This window comes from Phoxinus phoxinus (genome assembly GCF_949152265.1).
Source record: "Phoxinus phoxinus genome assembly, chromosome: 15".
Lineage (NCBI taxonomy): Eukaryota > Metazoa > Chordata > Actinopteri > Cypriniformes > Leuciscidae > Phoxinus > Phoxinus phoxinus.
The window spans coordinates 27,720,005-27,746,716 of NC_136890.1; the positions used below are offsets into that span (position 1 = coordinate 27,720,005).

General features: G+C 37.6%; 1 protein-coding gene across 6 annotated transcripts; it reads left to right on the top strand.

Annotated features, from left to right (window-relative positions):
* Positions 1-683: 683 nt before the first annotated feature.
* On the top strand, positions 684-26,531 carry atp2b3a (ATPase plasma membrane Ca2+ transporting 3a). Of its 6 annotated transcripts, none has more exons than XM_079638786.1 (23): positions 729-1,269; positions 3,387-3,954; positions 6,156-6,353; positions 6,822-7,079; positions 8,633-8,758; positions 11,196-11,324; positions 11,615-11,680; positions 11,877-11,915; positions 13,057-13,221; positions 13,366-13,580; positions 13,728-13,970; positions 14,094-14,335; positions 15,220-15,454; positions 15,618-15,797; positions 16,466-16,553; positions 16,796-16,902; positions 17,304-17,495; positions 18,041-18,254; positions 18,379-18,590; positions 19,789-19,896; positions 19,996-20,178; positions 21,505-21,591; positions 24,883-26,004. In XM_079638786.1, exons 2-23 carry the CDS (start codon positions 3,747-3,749, stop codon positions 25,288-25,290), a joined length of 3,903 nt encoding a protein of 1,300 aa, XP_079494912.1. In that variant the 5' UTR covers positions 729-1,269; positions 3,387-3,746; the 3' UTR covers positions 25,291-26,004. The 6 variants fall into 6 exon arrangements, with proteins under 6 accessions (XP_079494913.1, XP_079494917.1, XP_079494915.1 ...); XM_079638790.1 differs by having other exon boundaries at positions 21,505-21,658; positions 24,883-26,000; XM_079638787.1 differs by lacking the exon at positions 11,615-11,680 and having other exon boundaries at positions 684-1,269.
* Positions 26,532-26,712: the final 181 nt, after the last annotated feature.

Below are 26,712 nucleotides of genomic sequence, written 5' to 3' on the forward strand. Positions count from 1 at the left end.
GTTTAGTCTAGCTACTTTGAAACTGAAATTAATATTAATTAAACCAAGGCTCTCTCTCTCTTTTTAAATCCTTTGTCTGGATGTTTTATTAATGGACCAGGCAGCAGACTGCATGAGCACTTGCTTAATAATTAATGCAACCTACCCAGCCGAAAAAGGGAGAGAGTAGGCCTAAATTCATCAAGCAATATCGAATATTTTATTTTTTGTTTGTTTTATTGTTATTATATTAGTTAATTAATTATGGTTGGCTGAACTATGACACATTTTGTCTTAGTCTAGTGTTTATTATTTTTTAACAAAATATTTTTTCAATTTTTTTTATTTTATTTTTTTGTGTGTGTCGTGTAGGCTATAGCGATTATTCTGCGCTAACATGCAAAATTAGCACATATTAAAAAATTCATGCTGACGCTGCGTGAAAATCATCCAATGCCGAATATCTGTTCCATGGATATTAAGCTACATCATGCTGCCTACCGTATCGTGACAACCACCCAATGGCGAATGTTCTAATTATGAATATTAAGTACATCATGCTAACGTATCGTGACAACCACCCAATGGCGAATGTTCTGCTTATGAATATTGATTACTCGTGCTGACGTTTCGTTGCTACCTTGCTTGGTTACCTTCCTAAGGCAAACGCCTGGGTTATGAATATTTAAAAGCAAGCCTTCGCCATAGTAGAATTCGTCTTTACCGGGAAAAGGAAAGGATTGCGGAGAGAGAGAGAGGGAGGGAGGGAAGCGAGGTTATTCGCCCTCCCCTCCCCCACCCCCCCGTCCTCCGGCGCTCGGATGCTGCTACTGCTGCCATCATCACCGCGAGATGCGCGTCAAACTGGCATCATCAGCATGTAGACCCACATCTCTCCTTCACCCATCACTCTATCAATCAGCGCCAAAAAAACAGCAACGATGTGACCAAAACGACCCACCTTTACGTTCCCGACAGCACAATACGCCGTTTTTAACAGATTAATTAATGTGGACATGGTACAATCTCATCTGCATCATTCAGGTTTTCTTCCGCATAAGATGAAGTGGTCACCACCGTCTGCTGCCTCCTGCTCCCTTCATTTGATTTCTATTCTGCACCGTTGCGCATCATCTGCATTTGGAATAGCGTAAAGGTCAAATGATGTGACTTTCATTTTTGTGTTCTCCATGATGGCCATGATTTGAGGATAAATCACTGGATATCATTCCGTTTTTCCTGCCTTTTTTCCGGCTCAACGTGAAATGTCCTTGGAGCATGGCCTGCGCGGTGAGTGAATATATTTGTTCATGGATACATGTTCACAAGTGCCTTGAGGTGTCAGCAGGGTATGTTTTATGTGTTTGTCTATTTGTTGCAGTCGAGTGTCTGCTAATGTAGCCTATAATTAAAGTGCTTTATTATTATAATATCAGTAGGGGTGCATTACATGGAAATTATCATCATCATTTACTGTACGCCTAACATATTTATGCTGATATTATTCACCAATATGACATTTTTTTTGCCATGAGTGTAGCTATTCCTGATTGTTTAACAATTGTTTTTAATGCCATTAAAATAAAATGGTAATAATCAATATAGCATAAATAAAAAAATATATAGACTAATAATAATAATAATAAAATAATCATACATAATAATACAGTATTATAATCAGAAATATATAATCAGGACTTGCATTCTCAACACTAGCATGTATTTAAAAATAGTAATATTCGTTATTGTGCCACAAACTTAATTAAGAGCTGTGAATTTATATATAGGCTACCTGTATAGATAAAAATAAAATGAAAGAAAAAAAGTAGTTTTGGGTAGACTGAAAAGCAGGTGGTGGATGGATGTAACCTTGCTGTCTGGTCAGTTTGTGCAGCATCTCATTTTAATCCCCTCTAAATGCGTTTAATATACATTTGATTTACCTTCCTCTTGCCGTGATTAAATCGAAATAAATCATAACACAAATGCTACCGGCTCTGTCATAAGCTCAGAGCAGCTGTACAGTGGACCAAGGTGAACATCTGATTCCTGAAGGTTACCAGGAAAGGGCATCATCTTGTTTAAAGAGCGTGTTTGTTGAGGAATCTTCTGGCCATTTTTAATAAAAGATGAGGAGGCGCGCACACAGATTACGGGTTTAAATGTTCAGTAAAGTTGGTGTCACAGCAGGGAAATGGAGGCGCAGAGCTCAAGCGGATTGTAATGTCATCCAAAATTGCAGGCCTGATGGCTGGTAGTGTTGCCTTCGTAAATCTGTTCTGCAGTGGGATTGGGCAAGTGTTTATGTGCGCATGCGCAGGCGTCTCGTACTGACTGAGTGAGTGAAGGCAGATTTTGCGTCGAGAGGCGGTACTGTAAAGTAGCCTACATGGGTTGGGGAGAGACGCACATATACAACGCTTTTATCAAGAGAGAGTATTTCAAAAGGCGTTTAGATAAAGAGTAATTGTCCTCGGTTTCCATCGGATATTATGTAAACAATCCATTGCAGTAGGTGTACATGATGAACACTTGCCTACTTTGTTTCCCACAAAACTACCTACACCTGTGACTCCTCGGTGAGAAATGCCACCTCCACATTTCGAGATGTTTAGTTTAAATCATTATTTTGTCGACTTTTGAACGACGCCATTGGACAAAATAACAAATATGCTCATAATGTAATTAGGAAAAGTAGGTTTAAATATTAAGTAGCCTAGGAGATACAGGGTACCCAATTATTAGGATAAACAATAACCATAAGTATAATTATACTAACACGCATTCAACTAGGCTATATCTGTTCATATATATTATGAAGGCAGATAGATAGAAAAAAAGTTCTACCCAGGAGATGGAGATTGTTGTCATAAATGCTTAAATTTCTCACAATTAATTTTCCTTATTCAACTTTTGGTAAGCCACAATAATGATGTTTTTTTTTTGTATATTGCCTTTTCGATTTCTAATGTTTCATAAATGTTTTACAGTTGAAATTGTTGAAAAGCCATACAATAGCATTTAAAAAAACAATTTTATAGTATTTCACGCAAAATTTCATGCAAAATTGTCTCAAATCATTGTCTTTTTTGTGATAATGGTTATTAGCCTATGATTAATGAGCCTGAAAATAAACCTTTTTTTGAAATAGATTTGATTTCAAATTATTTTCCTCAAATCATTGTCTGTCTAGCAATCTTTAAAACATATTTTATGATGATAATGCTTTTTATAACATTATTTTTAATTAAATAAATGTATACGTGTCTATTTTGTCTCAAGATTTTAAGGTGGAATCTTGTTCACTTGAATTTCACAGCTGTGTGTTTTTGGTTTGACCAAGTTCAGAGATGAATGTTTAACATTCTTTTTTTTTCCCCTTTTTTTTGTTTTGTTTTGTTTCTCAGGTTATTTACCGACGTTATTCCTGTCACTAGATCCCCTTTATTGTTTAATAATCAGTAACACTTGCTTCATTTGGTCTTCATAGAGATGGATTGGCACAATGGCTACCACTTTTTTTGCTGATTTTTTCTTTATGGGGGGATATTTCAGGGGAACCCCTGCTACCACACCATAGAATAGAAATCCCCAAACAAACTGACAATTCATGTCTCAATATGGAGAACTACATAGAGAACATCTTAGAAATAGGTGAGGACGAATATATATAGTACAAAAGAGATAACACATTTTCCCAGGTACCCATCTCTTAGCTCATAGCGTCTGCTAAAAAGCTGCCAGTCTTCCAAAACCAACACACCATCATGGGGGATCTGGGCAACAGCACGGTAGAGTTCCACCCTAAGAAGCCAGGGATGGACAGAGGAGGCAACGATGAGGATTTCGGGATGACCGTGGACGAGTTGTGCTCGCTGATGGAGCTCAGGGGACCCGAGGCCCTGCAGAAGATCCAGGAGAGCTACACAGATACAGAAACCATCTGTCACAGGCTCAAGACTTCACCTGCAGATGGTGAGTAGCACTAGTTTCGACATGTGACCATATCTCTTGCTCAATTACATAAGACCACACGTGCATCCTGAAACATACAGACATTTTCAGCTATTAAAGAAGCTATTCATCTATTGTAAAAATTCAGTGGTCTTTTACTCACTCTCAGGTCATTCAAAACTGTATGATTTTATTTCTTCCGTGGAAAGCAAATGGAATATTTTACTGATTGCTGTGTACCATGCAGTTAGTCCCTATGGGGACTGAGGCTTTTATCAGAAAATGCATAAGCACCATAAAAGTATCGTAAAAGTGGTCCATTAGACTTGTGCAACATATTCATATAGGTCTTCTGTAGCCGTACAATAATGTTGTGTCGGGAACGGACCAAAATTTAAGCCGTTATAGACTTTAATGTGGTGCACAAAATTCTATGGACAATTTTATGATACTACTTTCATGGTGCTTTCATGTCCTATTTAAAGCTTGAAAGACTAAGTCCCCATTCTTTGTAACTGCATGTGAAAGAGCAACCAGTTCAGTTCTTCAAAACTGCCCATTTTGTGGTCCACAGAAGACGGTCAGTTATACAGGTTTGGAATCACCAGAGGATGAGTAAATAATGACAGAACTCCTAATCCAGATGCACTTATATTCACTAACACTTCTTTTCAAAACAACCCTGTCTTCACAGAAAGAATACCAAATGCCAGGCACCTTTATCCGCTTTTGAAAGCAGACATTGGCCATGTTATCAGACGAGAGCATCTTTCTGTAATGCTGTTTTTCCTCTTTGCAGGAGTTTTTTGTTTTGAGAAATTCGAGTCCCAGTTTTTCAGAAATGTGCCTTAATGCAACATCATGGGATTTATCAAACATAGTTTCATGTTTTATTAGATAGCTTTATAAGTTATGGAGCATAACAGAGTTGATATTGCTTTTACATTTCATCATTTAGCAAACGCTTTTACCCAAAGTGACTTACAAATGGGGAGAACAAAAGAAGCAATTTAGCCAACAAAAGGTCAAAGAAAATTTCATAAATGGAAAAATACATAGAATATAAAGTGTTAGTATTATTAGTTGCATCTTTATCCGTTTCTTTAAAATGCTCGGGTTGAGTTAAGCAGGTCATTCCACCAGCAGGGAATGTTTAGTTAATTTAGTTATTAAAGGAATTTAAGAATGATTTTGCTCTGAATCTTTTATTGCTGTGGCTTTTCTGGGTAGATGATCCTACTTTGCGCTCTGATAATCACATTGATTCGCATCTTGTTCCGACCACTTGCTTTCAGACCAAGTCATGCGGCCTGCCTACATCGCTATTTGGCAGCCACGACGAGGTTACTTTACGTTTATTGTAAAGCTCTTTTTCCTCCTTTAATGCTGCTCTTTGAAAAAACTCTCTTCAGAAACCGTGACAGGGATACAAAAAGAAAAGCTTACGGGCATGGATGGAAAGATGAAAGAGTAGAAGAAAGGGCTGGATGTACTGCAAACGTCTTTCAATGCTAGTATTCCGTAGAAAGAGGATTGCATTGCTGCATCTTAGTTGTCTTAATTTTCTTGCGTATATTGTGCCATGAACAGAGACTGAATGAATTAATTGGGGCAATTGGAATGAGTTAGGGAAATGATTTCCTACAAACCTTTGGAGTAACTCAATTAGGCTTTACAGTGAGTGAAAGGGAAGCTCTGATGGGAGATGAGAGGTTGCCAGGGGCAGCAGGTGATGATTGGCAGGGTGAGGATTCAGAGAGTGTGACAGTCTGTCTGGGTCTTGCTGCCAAAAATCACACCCTGTGGTGCATCCGAAACACACTGACTTAACCATCTGTGCCCTGTGTTCTCTTGTAATGTCCTCTTCCCTCCCCTCCTGTCACCCTGAGAGGTCAGGGATTGGTGCTAACAGAATTGAGTGATGACTAATGAGAATCCAGGAAGTTCTCAAAAGCGTTTGCATGGAGAAAAAAATCCATTAATGAATGAATTTAGGGGTTTTCAAACTTTACACCAGTTCTTGGATTGACTATTTTTGCATTAAAACAAATCCTGTTAAATTTGGAGGGAAAAAGTTGTGAAAATGTTTCTGGCTTTACAGGTGGACAATTTGGTGTGGGTATTTTACATTTAATTGAATGACTTTTAAATGTCACTGAATTTCTGTTAGTAAAATTTGAGAGGTAACAATGACTTTTATTGCCACCTTTCCTTCTCAAAAGGACTGTCGGACAATCCTGCAGACTTGGAGAAACGTCGACAGGTGTTTGGAATGAACTTCATCCCTCCTAAGAAGCCCAAGACCTTCCTTCAGCTCGTGTGGGAGGCGCTACAGGATGTTACCCTTATAATCCTGGAAATTGCGGCCATTATTTCCCTCGGACTGTCCTTTTACCAGCCGCCTGGAGGGGACAGTGAAGGTGACTTGGTCTTAAGTATCCTGTGATAAAATAGTAAAAATTATCAAAAATTAAAACAAAATCTATCAATATTAGAACAGTGATGGCTGTCCTTCCGGAAGCTCAGGAAAAACGTGATATGTTTTATGACGTAGCCTCATTTAAATTTCACATTAAAAGGTCTTTAAGTTGCTAATACTAACACTGCAACTTGTACATGTGTTTATTTCATAACATTTTAGCATAAGTTTGTCTCTAAAAGGCTCTTGCGTGTCTTGTGTTGTTACTTTACGACCATATCTGGGTGCAAGTACCAGTATAGTGTATAGTTGCATGGATAGCTAACAAATCAAAGAATAAAAGGAATGGAGTGAGAGATGGATGGATAGATAAAAGAACATCAAGGATCACAAGTAGACACTTAAACTCCCTGTCCTCCCACACGTTTTTACCTTTCCATCTCTTTCCTCTCTCTCCCTCTCTCTCCAGCATGTAGTAATGTGAGTGCAGGTGCGGAGGACGAGGGAGAGGCGGAGGCGGGCTGGATCGAGGGCGCAGCTATCCTGCTCTCGGTGTTCTGCGTGGTGCTGGTGACGGCGTTTAATGACTGGAGCAAAGAAAAGCAGTTCCGTGGCCTGCAGAGCCGCATCGAGCAGGAGCAACGCTTCGCTGTGGTGCGGAACGGCACAGTCATTCAAATCCCCGTGGCTGAGATGGTGGTGGGGGATGTTGCCCAAATCAAATATGGTCAGTAGAGTTCAAAACTGTCTCCTCAACCTGTTTTTTTAATTTATAAAAGACATGTTGCATGCAACAATGTTTCTGAATTAAAGGGTTGGTTCACCCAAAAATAAAAAGTATGGCTTAATTTACTGACCCTCAAGCCGTCCTAGGTGTATATGACTTTCTTTTTTCAGCCAAACTCAATCGGAGTTATATAAAAAAATATCCTGGCTCTTCCAAGCTTTATAATGGGAGTAAATGGTACTTTGTTTTTTGATGCCCAAAAAAGCACATCCATCCATCATAAAAGTAATCTATACGGGGTTAGTACAGGCCTTCTGAGGTGAAGCGATGCATTTTTGTAAAAGAAAATCCATATTTATAACTTTATAAACTATAATCTCTGGCTTCAGGTAACGGCCATATGCGAGTCGAGTTCCGTCGGAAGAGTGACCTCTGACCCAACGTATGACGTATTGATGAATGCGGAAGCGCAGAAAATAGACCGAAACAAAACACCGGTCACGAATTAGAAGTCTAAAACGAGAATTCTTAAAGAGAAATGGTGGAGGAGCTTGAATTTGTTGCCCTATTTGTTTGAACTGCGAGAGGCGTCAACTCTCACCTAAGCTTACTATACTCCTACATCCTACATACATTTCGCCCCCTTGATGACCCTCGGCAGACACTGTTCTCAGTTCAGTGTACTGTTGGACTAACTAGAGGACTGAATGAGTTGGAGTGTTAGTCAGGCACGTCCGACAGTGAGGTTTGACTGAGTAACTTGTATATCTGAGCTGACTTCAGTTGGTTCAGTCTGATTTGGAGAACTAGTTCAAACAGCTCACTAAAAAGAACCAGTTTAAAAGAACAATTCACAAAACTGCATCTAAATTAAACGCTACCCCCCCTATTGTTGAGTGACGTGCCGACAACTGTAACCCTGAAAATGAAATGGCAATTTTCATTTCCACAAATAATGCTAAAAATGAAAAATGAGTGCAAACAAATGCTAAAATGAAATAAAAGGTAGTATAATCTTTTTTGGTGGTTTAATAATTAATCGAATGATTTTTATATTTTATTAACAATTTAATTGTGTATTTAAGGCAAGACACTACAGGCGAAATCTATCGTCAGTTTTGAGATTTTGGGCTATTACCGGTATGTTGTTATACAACTATAGTGTTGTTTCAAACTAGTGGAAAGACTATTTTCAGATTTGAGTGATAAATCCAAAATCGCTCTTTTGCATATTTTAATATAAAATTAAAAACTTGTAAAACAAAATTTCTTTGATATTATTAATGTAATCGATCAACTCGGGAAGCATGGTGATGTCTATTACTTTTTTTATACCCTATTTACCTGTCGTGAAGTAAATCATTTACATATAAATGTTGAATCTTTTTAAAATCCTAAATTATGCAGAGAGAGAGAGAGAGAGAGAGAGAGAGAGAGAGAGAGAGAGAGAATGAATGTGAAGATGCCTTTGAATATTTCATTCATTAGAGGAAGTAGTATCCAAAGCCGCTAAGATGTAATTGATCTGTTACTGTCACTCTGGGGTCCCATAGGCGACCTCCTGCCTGCGGATGGTGTTCTCATCCAAGGGAACGACCTCAAGATCGATGAGAGCTCCCTCACCGGAGAGTCTGATCACGTAGGCAAATCCATCGACAAGGATCCCATGCTGCTGTCAGGTAGGGAGTAAAGGTTATGTAAGTGAACATATGTTTGCGTGGGGTTGTGTGGACTGGGTCGGCCATATGGCCATAGGTTGTGATGAATGTTTGTGTGTTTTTTTACATAAATAGTTCTGGTTATTCAGAACCATCCAAATACTGAAAGATATTCACAATCTGTTCAAGAATTCAGATGATTTGGGATGATTTGGGATATTCACCAATATCAATTAATTTAGGATGACACTGTTGAAATCCATCTAAATTGAACCAATTTGCTGTTTGGGGGGGATGGGTACTTTGCTCACAAAGTATTTTGTCAATACTTTAACACTCAGGTTGCACAGTGCTTGGGTTAAATCTCATTGACTGGTTTAATGAGATAATGTCCCTCAGGTCTGATAAACAGGTTATCAGCTACTTCCCTCATCTCTGCTTCCTGGAGAAGGGCTCAGATTTGTGTTCGGCCCTCCAGAGACCTGCTCTGCCACTTCTTTCTAATGATCACAGCTCACCAGAGAAGCATCTGTTTCTCCGCTTGGCCACACACACAGCGCTACCCACGACCTTAACCTCAACATAATCAACTGTGAAAGAAAAATGGGAAATGGAATCTATGGAAACAACTTGCTTTTAGGCATTTATGTGAAAAATGCATGTGTAACCTGATTAGAATGGGCTTGCATAAATAAATTGACGTTAACGGAGAATAGTGAATACTAATCTGTGCGGAAAAAGAAAAAAAAAATTAATATCATTAACTTCCTTGAGTGTCCAATTCAGAATCACTTGGTTTATCTGTATTTTCAGCAAATATTTGAGTGAAACGGTGAATTAAAGAATGTTCACTATAAAGGAAATTGACAAATTCACAGTAACATTTATAATGTTATAAAAGATATATACAGATATATATCAGCTTTGCTATCACATAAATAAATTGCATTTTAAAATTGGAAGCAAGAAGTTCTGACCTTTTGTACAAAGGCGTCATATGATTCGTCACAAATTACTTTTTTATTTTATTTTATTTCAATTAAAATGTATTTTTTATTTAATTAATATTTCCATGTTACCCCAGTAATTATCTCTTGCTACACATTTTTGAACTTTAAAATGACTAGTTTCCGTGGAACCGTCTTGTTTCTTGTTTTGACAAGCTTTTTCTGGCGTTCATCAGCTTGTGTAATTAATCAAGGAGCGCAAATTATTTTCTCTGTCACAATGGGAGAGGCGGCTCTTCTCAACATGTATGTTTGAAGGCTTCTGTTGTGAAGAAGGAAACGCACGCTGCAAAAAATGATTGTCTTAATCAGTAATTTTGTCTTATATCCCTGTGAAACATATTCTCTCATTGGCAATAGTCATAAACATCACTAAAGTGTGTTCGATGTAATTCTTAAAATAAAATAAAAATGGTGTGATAAACACTTCTTGGGTAGTTTTTTGGGTAACACTTTACAATAAGGTCTCATTCGTTAACATTAGCTAACAGGAACTAACAGTGAGCAATACATTTGTTAAAGTATTTATTTATCTATTTTTATTTATATAAAAATACAGTTGTTCATTGTTTGTTCATGTTAGTTCACAGTGCATTAACTAATGTTAACAAATACAACATTTGATTTTAATTATGTATTAGTAAATGCTGAAATGAACATTAACTAAAATTAATAAATGCTTGTTCATTCTTAGTTCATGTTAACTTAAGTAGTTAACTAATGAAACCTTATTGTAAAGCGTAACCATAATTTGTTTAGTTTTTTAATCGTTAAGGGTGTTTCGATATTTTTACTAGAAAACAAGACAGAAATACTGGTAAAGAAAGAAAGAATTAATGTTCAGCGAACCAGGGAACAAAGAAGCAATCTGGCTCAGTTTAATTGTATTACACGCTAAGAGGAAAGGCCATGGAAGAGACTTCAGCCTTAATTTTGATCCTTGGTTTAGACAAGTGCAGGGGCTAATGTGAGCACAACAAACAAACACAATACATTACATGAGGAGGTTATCCGTGACTCATACAACGAATGAACATTTATAGGCTTATATTTCCCCTTAACCTCACTTTACAAATACCAAGTTAAGTCCTATAGATGAAGTAGCTGTTCTACAACAGTGTTTTTTTATTATTTGGATATGAATTTAAAGGTTTTTATGACACCTTTAAATCCCTGAAATCCTTGTATAAAAGATGACATGTAATTGATTGTTTTAGGTTAAATATCCTTTAACTGGAGACACCTGAGCTTTTAGTCATTCTATGCTCAAAATATACATTAAAATTAAAATTGAAGTCTTTCAGTCAATTGCTAACTCATTTGAGTCACGAGATGGCGCCAATAAGCTATTTGAATTTGTGTTGGTATGAAAAATGGTAACTGGTGTTTGATGACCCCTTTAAGGGGAAAATATTTACTGTAAAAAGTCTTCTGTGTCCCTCAATTTTCAGGCACTCATGTAATGGAGGGGTCAGGGAAAATGGTGGTGACCGCTGTCGGTGTCAACTCTCAAACGGGAATCATCTTCACCCTCCTGGGGGCCGGAGAGATGGAGGAAGAGAAGAAAGACTGCAAGAAAGGTTGGCGTCTGACAGTTCTTTGAATATATTTTATATATGATTAAAAACTGAGCATGAATAAACATGAACATTATAAAAGAAAAATCCTTCTGCTTGAATACCCACATAGAATGATCCAGATTCAACGTGTCTAATGTTCTGGGTCAATTCTATTTCGATGCACTGAAATACTCCGAAATGTTGCTCACTCATTTGAGTTGATTTTTCATTGTTTTTGTTCAGCATTTAGGTTTTTATTTTATGTCTTTACATACCACCTTCGTTTTTGTCCTATCCAACAATTCTATCAGAGGTCAATAGTAATTCATCCACGCAGTTCCCCAGTGTTGAAGCCAAAGAACACAACATCATAAATGGTAGGTGACATTCACAATAGAGAGAGACTCATAAACAGACATCCTGGTTTTAACTCTCCATATCTGTCAAATATTATCCCTCCATGTTTTATGTTTTCTTTCTCATGCACTTTATTGTTCTCATGTCAGCATTGACCTCAAGCAGCAGAAACTATTTTTTTTGTTTTCGTTTAAATGTCTGCATTAAATTTCACAGGGAAACAAGATGGGACCCTGGAGAACAATCAAAATAAAGGTGACTTTCAAGACTGATGTAGAATTGAGTTCAGATAGATTTATGATGAGATGAAGTCCTTATACAGGCTATTTCTGAATCAAATACTACATACCGCACAGTATACACTGTAAACTGCCTACAATTTTTTTCCAAAGTTGTATTTGAAATAGTGTAACAATGAACATTTCAAATCATTGCATGCAACAGTACATTATTGTCACTTTGAGCTCAGCTTACTTTGCATGTAATGAGTGTCATCCTGCTATTATATTGGCCACCATATCAGTATCGGCCTATATATGTTCATTTTTAATGTTATCATTATCGGCCTGATTTTTTGGCAGATATATTAAAGCCACTTCAGATGCGCGCTGTTGGCCATGGTGGTTTTGAATTGCATGAAATATGATTGGAATCACTTCAAAAAGGAAATACAGTTACATTGCATTAAAAGCAATGCTTAATTTTAGATTTTTTTTTTTTTAAAAAACATTGATGCATTATTAATAATAACTAGCACTTTTATTTTTGTCATATTATTTTCATCAAGAATATGGTTTAATTAAAACCATTCCAGTATTGTCTGTGTGGAGGCTATTCCAATTTATTTATCCATGACAGATGTATTTTGATTCTTTATACACAAGTAATGTTGTCCAATGACTTGTTTGCATTATTTAAGCATTCTTTTATTTATTTGTGAAGCAATAGATTTTATTTTGATAAGGAAAGTTGAACCTAGTAGTGTACAATTCATTTTAAAACCGACACTGGTTCAAACTAGGCTACTGTACTGTATATGTTGTATTTATGTGTTTGGGACATGGCTTTTAATGGCTTTTTTTTTGTAATCAGGCTCTCAAAAATAATATAAAAGTTTGGATTTAGATTTATCGGCCAATATATCGGTCATCGGCTTTCAAATATAAAGAATTATCGGTTATTGGAATTGGCCGAAGTTTTCATATCGGTTTATCCCTATTGAATTACTTTGTAAAATGTCTTGTCAGTCAGATCAAATAATGATAGTGTGAGCAGGATACAGTGTATATGCAAACCACAAAATAGTGTGTAGTATTGTAAGTGCTATTGTAAACATTTCCAACAGTTACCTGCGATTCTGCCTGCCTGATCACTTCGTCTCTTTGACCCACTATAGCTAAGAAACAGGATGAGGCTGTTGCCATGGAGATGCAGCCTCTGAAGAGTGCAGAAGGTGGGGAAGTGGAGGAGAAAGAGAAGAAAAAAACCAGTGTGCCCAAGAAGGAGAAATCAGTTCTTCAGGGCAAACTCACCAAGCTGGCAGTGCAAATCGGGAAAGCAGGTGGGGAGGTCTGCTGTTAGGATGTTTTAGGTCAAGTTCTTCCGGTAGTGTACATTTTGGTCTGCAATTATTTGGTCTTAAATTTTGGGCTCTTACTAGGTGTGTTATTACTTTCTTAGCAATCAGATGTATTAATAATTTCAGGTCTGGTGATGTCCGCCATCACTGTGATTATCCTGATGCTGTACTTCGTGATCGAAACATTCGTCATTCAGGGACGGGTGTGGCTGACGGAGTGCACACCTATTTATGTGCAGTACTTTGTCAAATTCTTCATCATCGGAGTTACAGTTCTGGTGGTGGCTGTGCCAGAGGGTTTGCCACTGGCTGTCACCATATCACTGGCCTATTCCGTAAAGGTTAGTCAGAAATTAATAACTGCCATTTTCTGTAACGTTATGTTGAAGAATGCACCTGCGAGTCCATTGGGAGTCTCATTTACACACATACTCATATTGGCTAGTGCTCTTAACATTTTAACACTTCCTATCAATGTCTTTCCACAGAAAATGATGAAGGACAATAACCTGGTCCGTCATTTGGATGCCTGCGAGACTATGGGCAATGCCACGGCTATTTGCTCAGATAAAACAGGGACCCTCACCACAAACCGGATGACGGTGGTGCAGATTTATATACTGGACCAGCACTTCCGTGACATCCCAACACCAGATCAGATTAACCCCCGGACACTGGAGCTCGTCACCAGTGCTATTGCCGTGAACTGCGCCTACACCTCCAAAATAATGGTGAGATGCTTTTACTAAAGCAGTAAACCAAGAGAGGCCATGCAGTGATTTTACGAAGTTTTACAACCCTTATTTCATCCTTTCATTCACCATTCCTTCCTCTCTCTTCACCTCTTCCCTTAGGCTGCAGATAAGGAAGGTGGGCTGCCCAAACAGGTGGGTAATAAGACAGAGTGTGCTCTGCTGGCACTCGTGATGGACCTGAAACAGGACTACCAAGCTGTGAGGGAGCAGATCCCTGAAGAGAAGCTCTATAAAGTCTACACTTTTAATTCTGTTCGAAAATCCATGAGCACCGTCATTCAGATGCCCGACGGAAGCTTCCGTTTATACAGCAAAGGAGCCTCTGAGATCCTGCTCAAAAAGTAAGTTCTGTTGTGTACGTGTACGTGGTGATTTTGGCTGGTCCCACCTGTATTTTTTTTAAATCACAATAATTATGTTGTAATGGTAAAATGACATGTAGTCTGTATGTACTAAAACGTATTAAAACGTATTTGAACTATATATACTACCATTCAAAAGTTTAGTTTGAGATCACTAGGACAATGCTGTATCACTGTTTCCCCACTTGAATAAGCAGGCCAGCTATTTTTAAATGTGATAATAATAAGAAATGTTTCTTGAGCACTAAATCATCATATTACAATGATTTCTGAAGGATCAGAAATTCACTAAAAAGTTATTAAATTGAAATAATATTACACAATATTACAGTTTTTTACTGTATCTTTGATAAAATAATGCAGTCTTTGTGAACACAAGAATCTTCTTTAAAAACTGATACTGAAGTTCTGATATTGATAATCAACATTTTGTGGAGGTTAAGCTTATTTCACTGGCCATTTGTGTAAAAAAAAGTTAAAGCCAAGGACTATCTCTCTCTAAGGCCTAATTTGTACCTAATCTTTGGATGGTGCCAAATAGAACAGGAAAAATCAGCCTTGATCAATACATATTGAATTCAGAGACTTATTTGAACCCTACACTGCTGGAAGAGTGGAGAGGAATGGAGAGTATATGGGTATTCTGAGGTTTACACTTTTTGTTCTGCATTGAGGTTGCCACTAAATTGTAAGTTTTCTTTTTCTGAAGATTAGTAGCATGTACAGACTGCAGTTTGTCAAATAAAAGAGTGTAAGTGTTAAAAGGAAGTAACAATTACACCTCACCTCCTTCTAGCTGGCTTTTGGGTAAATATGAGCAGTGCAGTGTAAAAGGAAATGAAACAGTTCTGCCTTCATCCCAGGTGCTCCTTCGTCTTGGCCCGTGACGGCGAGGTTCGTGCTTTTAAGCCACGGGATAAAGATGAGATGGTGAAGAAAGTGATTGAACCGATGGCATGCGAGGGCCTTCGTACGATTTGCATCGCTTATCGGGAGCTTCCAGCTGACCCCATGCCAGACTGGGACAGCGAGGCAGATATTGTCTCCAACCTCATCTGCATCACCGTGGTCGGCATTGAAGACCCTGTTCGACCGGAGGTATGCAGACCAGTTTACTTAGTTGTCTGTTTCCTCTGTTTGCAGCTCTCCCATCTAAGATACTACACCTCTAAAAAATATTTTATGATAACAAGATGCTGTATATGAGGGTTATTTATGACACCGAAATCTGTTCTAGTTTGCTAATTGTAATTCCAATCAGGTCCCAGATGCCATCAAAAAGTGCCAACAAGCAGGCATCACTGTGCGTATGGTGACGGGTGACAACATAAACACTGCGCGTGCCATTGCTGCCAAGTGTGGCATCATCAGTCCTGGCGACGACTTCCTGTGTATAGATGGGAAGGAATTCAATAGGCGAATCAGGAACGAGAAAGGAGAGGTATACAGTACTTCCAGGTTTTATAATTATGAGCTTATACAGGAATTATTATTATAAATCTTTTCCTTATTGTCAAGATTAATTCTAAAGACACAACATGCACACAATTTTAAATGGAATACACAACAGCCAGTGAAAAATATCAAGATTAGTGACGATATATGTAGTTACATACATTACTGTTCAGACATTTGTGGTCAATAAGATTTTCTTTTTTTTAAAGAAATTAATAATTTTATTCAGAAAAGGATGGATTAAATTGATCAAAAGGGAAAGTTAATACATTTACAATGTTACAAAATATTTATATTTTTAAAACTATCATAGTTTTCACAAAAATATGAATCAGTAAAACTCTTTTCAACATTGATAATATTAATAAGTATTTCTTGAGCAGCAAATCACCATATTAGAGTTATTTCTGAAGTCAATTCTGCTTTGGCATCTTACTGAGTTGACTCACTTAGATGAGTTACATATTAAAATAAAAAAACAGTTAATTTGATATGTAATAATAGTTTACACTATTGCAATTTGTATTTTTACTGAATGTTTGCTTAAATAAATGCATTCCGTTGAGCATAATTATTTTTTTATCATTGAAAAAATCCTACCATCCTCAAACTAAAATGTGTAGATCTCATTTTTATTTTAAAAATGTTTTTCAGATTGAGCAAGAGCGCATTGACAAAATTTGGCCCAAGCTCAGAGTTCTTGCTCGCTCTTCCCCCACAGACAAACACACACTTGTCAAAGGTGAGTCTCTCCCTCAGTTGCGTTCATCCCTTGTTCTTCTGAAGATGATTACATCTCCATTATATCTTTAATGGAACGGTCTCATAATCATATGCAGTACAATACAAAAGTGACATGATGACATTTAAGCTGACTTGAGCAGAGATACTGTGCTTTTCCTGTTGTTGATGATGATGAACAGATGTTTTGATCTCGATTATTAAGATTAATTTTTGTTTATTTCGTGTGTACCTTGTGTTCAGGTATCATAGACAGCACTATTGTGGAACAAAGGCAGGTGGTTGCAGTCACCGGTGACGGCACAAATGACGGGCCTGCTCTGAAGAAAGCTGATGTGGGGTTTGCAATGGTGAGAAGATCCATCCATTAAATATATATGAAAAATTGCGAGAGGACCATATATTTTTTAGGTTCTGTTACACAGTGTAATGATAAGTCCAAATGAAGCTAAATATGAGAGATTCTGTGAACATGAATATTGCTTTAAAACTTAAGGTTTTGGTGGGGCTCAGGTTTGATTGACAGTAAGGTTTATTTCTTTGATTAGTTTAAAAGCCTTCTTCCAAACCACAATTCAAGTTCATTTGCAAAGTTCATATGACCTGCAGTGCATTTCATAAAAGCATTTCAACTGGGAAAATTCACACCGAGTGTGAAAACAAAGGTGTAATTTTAATTTTTTTAATTCAGTATTAAAATGCAACAAACGAGAATTATAGATGTGTGAATGCTCTTTCTCCGTTTGCATAGGGCATTGCTGGTACAGATGTGGCCAAGGAGGCCTCTGACATCATCCTGACGGACGATAACTTTTCCAGCATAGTGAAGGCCGTGATGTGGGGACGGAACGTGTATGACAGCATCTCCAAGTTCTTACAGTTTCAGCTCACAGTGAATGTGGTGGCTGTCATAGTAGCCTTCACTGGTGCCTGCATCACGCAGGTACATGCATACACTTCCATTCAAAAGTTTGGGGTCATTAATATATATAAAATAATTCATTAAACAAGTATTATATTCAGAAAGGTTTTTCAGAAACATTTATAAAATTACAAAATATTTATATTTCAAATACTGTTATTCATCAAAGAATCCTGAAAAAAATTATCATGGTTTACACAAAAATGTTAAATGGCTTACTGTTTTTAACATTGATATTATTAAGAAATGTTTCTTGAGCACCAAATCATCATACTGGAATGATTTTTGAAGGATCATGTGACACTGAAGACTGGAGTAATGATGCTGAAAATTCAGCTTTGGCATCACAGGAATAAATAACATTTTTAAATATTTTTAAATAGAAAACCAATATTTAAATTTGCTAGAATATTTCACAATAATTACCCTTTTCTTCTTTCAAAAACATTAAAAAAAATCTTACTGAACACAAAATTCTAAGGATAGAATACAAAAAAGAGTATATAAAATAAAACCTGACATCTAATCTGTGATTTTATTCATTTTTGGTCTGTGTGTGTGTGTAGGATTCTCCCCTTAAGGCTGTGCAGATGCTGTGGGTCAATCTGATCATGGACACGTTTGCTTCTCTTGCTCTTGCCACGGAGCCGCCCACTGAAGCGCTGCTCCTGAGGAAGCCCTACGGCCGAAACAACCCCCTCATATCTAGAACCATGATGAAAAACATCCTCGGACATGCAATCTTCCAGCTTATCATCATCTTCACTCTGCTGTTCGTAGGTACGTTCCAACCAGTATTTGTTGGATACACTGTTGCCTGTCTTCGTCTACAAGATCATACTCGTTTTTTTTATTTATAATGTCTTTGGATATTAATTTCATCTTTCCCTGACCTTTTGTGCAGGTGAGAGGATCTTTGATATAGACAGCGGCCGTAATGCTCCGCTTCACTCTCCTCCCTCCGAACATTACACCATCATCTTTAACACATTTGTCCTCATGCAACTCTTCAATGAGATCAACGCCCGTAAGATCCACGGAGAGAGGAACGTGTTTGATGGAATCTTCTCAAACCCCATCTTCTGTTCAATCGTGCTGGGGACCTTTGCAATACAGGTGAACGCATACAAATAGATATTTAAATGTAGATTATTTTATTTCCATTTCTACTTGTTAATTGATCTTTATAAATTAAATGCCACATGCACACTGCCACTACTTAGTTTGGAAATGTTTTTGAAAGAAATCTCTAATGCTCACTCACCAAATCTGCATTTATTTACAGTACAAAATACAGTAAAAAAAAAGTTATATTATGAAATAGTAAAACTGTTTTCTATTATAATATTTTTTTAATGCAATTTATTCCTGTGATAGCTGAATTTTCAGCATCATTACTCCAGTCTCCAGTATCACATGATCCTTCAGAAATCATTCTAATACGGGTTTCTGTGCAACGTCATCACAGAGATGCGCGCGCAACTAGCCGGCAGAAAGCATCACTCTTTACAGCATTTCTAGCAGAAACAGAAATGACACGGAGCTGTTGTGCTGTAAATTACACTAAGCGCCAAAAAGATGGATTTAAAATGTAGGAAATCAATACTTTTATTCATCAAGGAGACATTTATAATGTTACAAAAGATTATATTTCAAATAAATGCTGTTCTTTTGAACTTTCTATTCATCAAAGAATCCTGAAAAAATGTTTTATCAAATTACCGTATTTGACTGGATTAATGATGCTGAAAATGCAGAACTCGGCATATAACACCTGTTGAACAGTATTGTTTGTATACAAGAAACCCGTCTATATGCTGATTTGCTATATATATATTCTTACATTGTAAATGTCTTTATTTTTTTTACCGTTTTTATGTGTCCTTGTTTAATAAAAGTATTGAAATAAAAAAAAATAAAAAAAATAATGCTCACCCCAAATCTTTGAACGATACTATATGTAGGTGAAATAATATCTTTAGTATGGTATGCTATCCTTTTTTTTTTTTTTTTTTTTTTTTTACGTTTTGTTTTAAATCTTTTATTATTATTATGAATCATACATTTTAATGTGTAAATGCCATTTTTATGACCTCACATTAAGAAATAAACTATTAATGTTTCATTTTTTTATTTATTAATTTGTTACACGGCAAGGACGTTTTAACTAGCAAGAAAGCTAAAAAGACATGGAAACAACTCACAGCACCTCAAATATACACTTTCCCTTATTCTTATATTTTGATGCATTTGTACTTTACACACGGATGAAAGAAAACCATTCCACTCCTATATCTCTGTTTGTGATTTGTAGATTGTGATTGTGCAGTTTGGTGGGAAACCCTTTAGCTGTTCCCCCCTAAATTTGGAGCAGTGGCTTTGGTGCCTGTTTGTGGGATTGGCAGAGCTGGTCTGGGGACAGGTAAGTGCTGCAGTCGACCGCTTTGCCAGATGCTCTCAAAAACAGAAAATGAGTTTCAAAAATATCAGCTTTTGTTTTACTTGACTGTATATTTTTTAGGTGATAGCATCAGTGCCAACACATCATCTGAAGTGTCTGAAAGAAGCGGGCCACGGGCCGGGTCCAGACGAGATGACGGATGAAGACCTAGCTGATGATGAAGATGAGATTGACCATGCCGAGCGAGAGCTGAGACGAGGACAGATCCTGTGGTTCCGAGGACTCAACCGAATTCAGACTCAGGTGACGTTCAGTCTCCGTCTTTTCCTGTCTGTTTTAATGTTGCTTTTGCGTCGTTTCTGACAGGGACAGCCGTTCCCGCTTAGACACATACTGCCTTAAAATATACCAAATGCCTTCTGTGCCACATGCTCTAGTTTGCACACTTCAAACTTTACTTTCCTCATAACTCAAACATATTTTTCTTTCTTCACCAGCCTTTATAAATTGATGAAATATTAATATTTAACAAGCTTTATATGTTGTAAATCTTAACGTCTCTCTCCCTCACTTCATCCTTTATTCTCTCTGCTGCTTGATCACGCTGTTTTATTCAGTCCTTTTTGCTCTTCTACTTGCGTCTCCATGTATTATATCAGTCCTTGGTAACTATTATTGGCCTTTTGGAATTTATAAATATTAATGTGGTTTGTATGCTCAATGTTTCTTCAAGCATAGGCACTTTAGCTTTGGATTTACTTTCTGAACCAACAAATGTAATATCCTCCACATCTCAAAATGTTTACATTCTGTGGTGGAAATGACATTTTAATCATTTAAATTGATTAATTTAATCAAGCATGTCTTTCCCCAACCCTTCGCAATACATGGCTTGGGACTCACACGCATTCACACCTGCGGACAATTTAGCATCTCCAATTCACCTATACTGCATGTTTTTGGATTGTGGGGAAAACCGGAGCACCCAGAGACACACACTGACACGGGGAGAAGATGCAAACTCCACACAGAAAGACTTAAACCAGAAACATCTTTGCTAAAAATGCATTTCACAAAATTACAGCTTGATTGGAAATTATAATAAAACATAATAAGTAACACTTAACACAATTTTTTTTTCTGTTTATTATTTTCTCCACCTCATATTTCTCATTTTAAGCATGCTTTTCACTGACACTGTTGTCTTTTTGCTAACTTTACTAGTGACAATATGGTTGGTTGTGATAGGAATTAGTCCACTACTGAGAGACCATCACAATCTGTATAATTCAAAACCTAGAAGATGTAATTAGAAGTAATATTTTAATGAAACATATGGTTTCTTTCAAGGATAGAATGACACCATTTTTTCTTATTTTAAAATACATTCCAATCCAGTTTTCATGCGAGTTTCATAAAACAAAAAGAACATTTAAATCCATTGGTTTTAATAAAAAATAAAGTGCTCATAGTTGAAGAAACACCCTTAACATCGAACATGCCATGCACATTAATAATTTATGAAATGCTGCTTTTCCTGCAAGACGTTCCTCCCTAAACCCCCCAGTCCTGTTCATTTCATTGAGCTCATTCGCCTGTCTGTGTGATGTCCTTCTCTCTCTCCTGCAGATGGAGGTAGTGAGTACCTTCAAGAGAAGTGGTTCGTTTCAGGGTGCAGTGAGACGCCGCTCTTCAGTGCTCAGCCAACTCCATGACGTAACCAATAATTCTACTCCCTCTCACGTAGTTCTCTCCACTGCCAATGCAACTGGTGCCCCCGGGAGTGAGTCCTTACATTCCGTTAACGGCACCTCGTAGAGCCCGTGCACTCAGATGGCTTAGCATTTACACCAACACACACACGCGCGTGCATTGTTGCCTGCCTTCAAACGCACCTAGTCTGCTGAATGTTGAGTGTGTGTGTGTGTGAGAGAGAGAGCAGATTATCATCAGAGCATCTGCTTCATCTCTCTACTTGTGCATTTTTAGTTTATTATGCTTATTAGTTTCTTTCTTTCTTTCTTTTTTGCTACCTCATAACTTATTTCTTGCTCTTGCTGTTTATTCTGGCTTGATGCTGCCAAGATGGTTTTCTTTTTCTTGTTGCCTTTTTATTTATTCTCCCGTTGCTTGATTTGCCAATAATTCACCCTCAAATCAATGTTGCCTTAAAGGGAATTTCACTGGAAAGAGCCAAACAACAATTGAACTGAATTGAGAAACTAAAGTGGAGATGTTTCATCTGTTTCCTAAATCAAAAGCTGACAACATAGGTACGACGAAAGCAATGGTTGACTGTTGTAAACCTGCGAGTATAAGCCCATAATGGTTTCTGCTGCCATTTTCACATTAGGGATATTAGCATTAATAGTGCTAACATTTTTTTCTATCCCGTTCAGGACAAAAAGCATACTTACAGTGTGCCATGTTTTTTTGCTCATGTCTTGTGCGCCTTGTTCAGATTCTCCTCTCTCTCTTCACAGGTTTCGTGTTATCACTAACCCGCCACACTTGTCATCTAATGAAAATGTCCTGCTAATTGTTGCTGCTTGATTTTCTACACATTAGAAAATCTTTCTTACTCTCTGCTGCTACGATTTATTGTCACAAAACAGCTGTAGTTTTGGACACGATCTTCTTGAAAGTCTTTCTTACAGACTGCGATCTGTTTATGAGGGTTTCTAAATCCCTTTAAAGAGACCTGCAAGCATTAGCCCCCCTCGGTTTCATTGTCACTTCCCCTTCAGTGTTAATCTTCAGTTGCTTTTATTTATGAACCTTTAAAAATGAAAGTATGAGTACACTTTCAATTTTGTCCTTTTTTATTATACCTTTTTTTAGTGTCTTATCCTGTCCTGTCAGTCTTGTCCAGTGTTTCTTTTCCGTTGTTCTTTTTTTTCGTGTTTGACTTCGTTTCATCGTCTTGTAGCATTTTGTGCTATGTTATCTTAGCTTAAATCCAACAGAGAAGGGAAAGATCCAGCTAAATGACTTTCATTCAATATTTGTATAGTTTTAGTTTCACAAAATAATGTAGACATTCGTTGGTGATGTTGCACAAGAGGGCTGCTTCTCAAAAGCTTTTGTTTGGCCGTCACGCCACAACAAAAGAAAATGACTTTGTGCCGTAGGATTAGACCTCCATCCATCAAACGTCTGTGTTTCACCTCCCTTCTCCTGCCGTCTGTCATGAGGAGTTCTGATGCGATGTGTTTGGAGCTTTTCAAACACAATCCCTTTTCTGTTTTTCCATCCAGTGCCTGAATTACAAAAGACTAGCCGAATCCTCACTGCAGTTAATTTTTAATGTTTTTTTTCCCCCCCTCTTTGATATCATAACCATTATGAATATTCTGGGCCTTATACTCGAAAGTTTACACTGTCATTGCTGCGTAGCAAAGAAAACAGCTTTAAATTAAGCATAAACCACAAAACAAATGGCTCTTTGGAAAAACAAAGCTGCAGAAGTGCTGTTGTGTCCATGTTGTGAAGTCCCCTCCCTCTGTCAGTCACATTGCTTTGTGGTCATTCCCAAGCGTGGTTTGGCTATGCATGTAGAATGCGGAGAGCGGGGAAAAAAAATCCTGTCTGATGAATGTGACGGTCCAACATGCATGGTCACACACACACACACACTCACACACGAATGGTTTCTTTTCAAGAAGATGCATTTTTACCACGGCTGCTGTAGAATCACACATGACGAGAACGAGGACATCAGAAAAAGGAATGTGGAACAATTTGATCAATGTTTTTACTGATATTTTTCTTTCTTTTCCTATTGAATGCGTACTTGCATGCCATGCATGAACGGGAAGAGGAAACTTGAATTATTGTGCATGGTTGCATGGGAGACAAGTCCCATTTAATGTGTTCATACTTTTGAGGGCATAGAGAGTTTGGTTTTACTTTTTCTTTCTAAAACAACAAGGCAATCAAGAACTTCTAAATGTCCTCATATTAGACTGAGCTAATATAATCAAAGATACCTTGCTTTGTTATATCATTTTTTTTCTCCATTGATTATTGGAAGTGGATTTAAAAAAAGACAAATATACCCTATAAATGTAACGAATAGAAAACTGATGTCAGAACAATAAATAATGCTTACAGACACTAATGCAATCTGTTTTTTCAAGAATGTTCAATCTGTATTACAGAGTTTGTCAACACCAACAGTATGTGAATACGCATGTCTTTATTTCCTGTATGTTGTTTTTGTGTTTGTGCATTCTGTGCACAGCCGTGTTGTGTAAACCTCACTTTTTCGTGTTTCTGTGTGTGTGTGTTTGTACCACATGGTGGCGTGTGCCTTCAAAATCATTTTTTTGTGTGTGTTTACTGTCGTTTGTTCGCATGTTTTTTGTTTTTCTTAGTGTTCCATGAATTTTAATCACCTGGTATTGAACTGGCAACAGTGAAAGTTGTAATTCTACTTTTGAATTTCGCAGACAAACGTGTCTTATTATTTTATTTACTTTTCTCTGGTAATTTTTCTTTGCTCACTAATTCGACATGTCTTATATCAGAGGTTAGAGAAAAGAAATCTAACTTTTTTATTATTACATTAAAAAAAAAGCTGAAATTGGTGTGTCATTCATTAGATCCACGTATTAAATGAAAAACAGACAGGGGGCTAAGGCTGCTTTGACAGACCATATTCTCGATGTATGGTATTGGAACGATTTGTGTTTGCTGTCTTGTGTTAGCTTGACTGTATCTTGAGATTTCTTTTTCCTCTTGTAACTACAACTTGGATTTCAATTATGTTTTTGGGCATCATTCTATAGAGGCCTATAGAATGGCTGTGGAGTTTTGTTTCTTTTCAAAGGCCTACTGCACCAAAGGCCTTAATGGATGTGAAACTTTCAGCTCTCGCAGGTCAGCTAGCTGAAAGTGTGCGAGTAGTGCAAAAGGGGGACTAAACTTCTCTCCACCTCTCTGTCCCTTTCGATCCCTTCATTTTCTTCCCTTTGACATCTCCTACCCCGCACCCTTGACGTATAGATCCGGGTGGTGAAAGCTTTCCGTAGCTCCCTGTATGACGGCATCGAGCGGCCGGAGTCGCGGAACTCCATTCACGACTTCCAGGCGCACCCGGAGTTCATCATCACGGACTCGGTCCACAACATCCCCCTGATCGACGAGACGGACGTGGATGACGAATCGGAACGCTCCAACCATAACCACGTGCGTGTGGCGCTTCGTCACCCCGTCCCTAACTCTCAGCCCCAGAGGCCCCCGCGATCCCGCTACCCGTCCCGCCCGCTGAGGCAGCAGAGTCTGCCGGTCACCCTCAACTACAACAACAACGCCACCGAGAGCCGCGTCTACCTGGGCTCGAGCGACAACGGGGCGCCGCACGTTTCCCCCTGCCCCGCGAGCCCTCTGCACAGCTTGGAGACGTGCCTCTGAAGGAAGGTCAGAGGTCGGCGAGTCGAGACTGCCAGCCAGACGGACTGGTTTGGCAGAGAAACAGTTAGGATGTTTCTGTACCTAATCTTTGTTCCTATCACTATCACAGATTCACTGCTTCAAATTGTTTCAGTGGTTCTTTACAGTATCTTGTGTGACCCAAAGACAATCCCGCTCCGCATGAAAGTCACCGATTATGTTCTCATACAGTATGTTGCACTTGAACAAGTACCCAAAAATGACGAGGCGGATCTACGTGTATGTAGGATTGGACTCTTGACTAAAGATTTTAAAAAGACTGTGAGCCTATAGAAAGTGTACAAATGGGAAGAAGAAAAAAAAGTTTATTTGGGGATAACTCCTTTCGCCTTTTAATTAATAACATTATTGTTCCAATTATTATAGTGGTTACATTTCTGCTAAAACTACGACAATTAATACTACAGTTGCTATACTCCAGTTATGATACTTCATCGTTTAGCTTTATATAACTATGTTTGTATGTATGACGTAAGTCTGTATGTATGTGTATTTGTTTGTTTGTTTGCTGTTGTTAAAATCCGTGTCTATGTTCTCATTGGTTCCACACGTGGCCCTTTCTCTGTTTTCTGTGTTAGAGTGTGATGTGTATGTCCAATTGAAAAAAAGGAAATGAAATTAAAGAACATATATCAGCAGCATAAATAAATAAAATAAAATTGAACCATTGGAGGAAAATCTTACAATATTTCCTGGAAATGACAGGCAATGGTGCAAGAGCGTTGTGTTGTCTTTAAAGAGCATCTCACCCATTCCTGAAAACACATATTCCACTGTTCAAAAAGAAAGAAAATAGACTTGCATTTATCAAAGATCTCCAGTACACAAAGATGATGGTTGTAAAAGGTCGTCCACACTGTAGTATAGGCTACAGTATGGTGTATTATGTCAGTGAAGCAGATCAACAAACCCTAAAAGGACACACACACAAAAAAAGACATATGGTTGGAAAAGATATACTGTACTTGAGAAACATACACAGGGAAAGACTTGACGGGAAATATAAATTATACTGTCAGTGTCAATAGTACTTTCAACTGTTTGAACAGGCCTCTGTGTGTCCAAAATATGTTGTTTATCGGTAAATACGTTCAAACAACAAAAGCAAATATTGTTTGACCAAATCAGATCATGTGGAACCCTTTAATCCTAATCCCTCTTTTATACTTGCATACAAATTAATTAAACATATGCATTTACCATAAATGTATTTATGCATCTCACTGCATTAGGCTATTCCAGTTCTTAGAACAGTGCATACTCTGCCAGAGATTGGTTTAGTATTTGAAGTTATTTCATATCCATCAGATTTTAATTAAAAGCTAATTGCAACTGCAATGTAAAGCAAACATAATTTTTTTTTAAATATATTTCTCTATTAAA

Bases quoted from the DNA above. Each gene is read 5' to 3' on its own strand.
- atp2b3a (XM_079638786.1), top strand. From the start codon at position 3,747: ATGGGGGATCTGGGCAACAGCACGGTAGAGTTCCACCCTAAGAAGCCA. The intron at 6,354-6,821 runs GTGACTTGGTCT...CTCTCTCTCCAG, and splicing joins GCCTGGAGGGGACAGTGAAG to CATGTAGTAATGTGAGTGCA. The intron at 20,179-21,504 runs GTGACGTTCAGT...TCTCTCCTGCAG, and splicing joins TCAACCGAATTCAGACTCAG to ATGGAGGTAGTGAGTACCTT.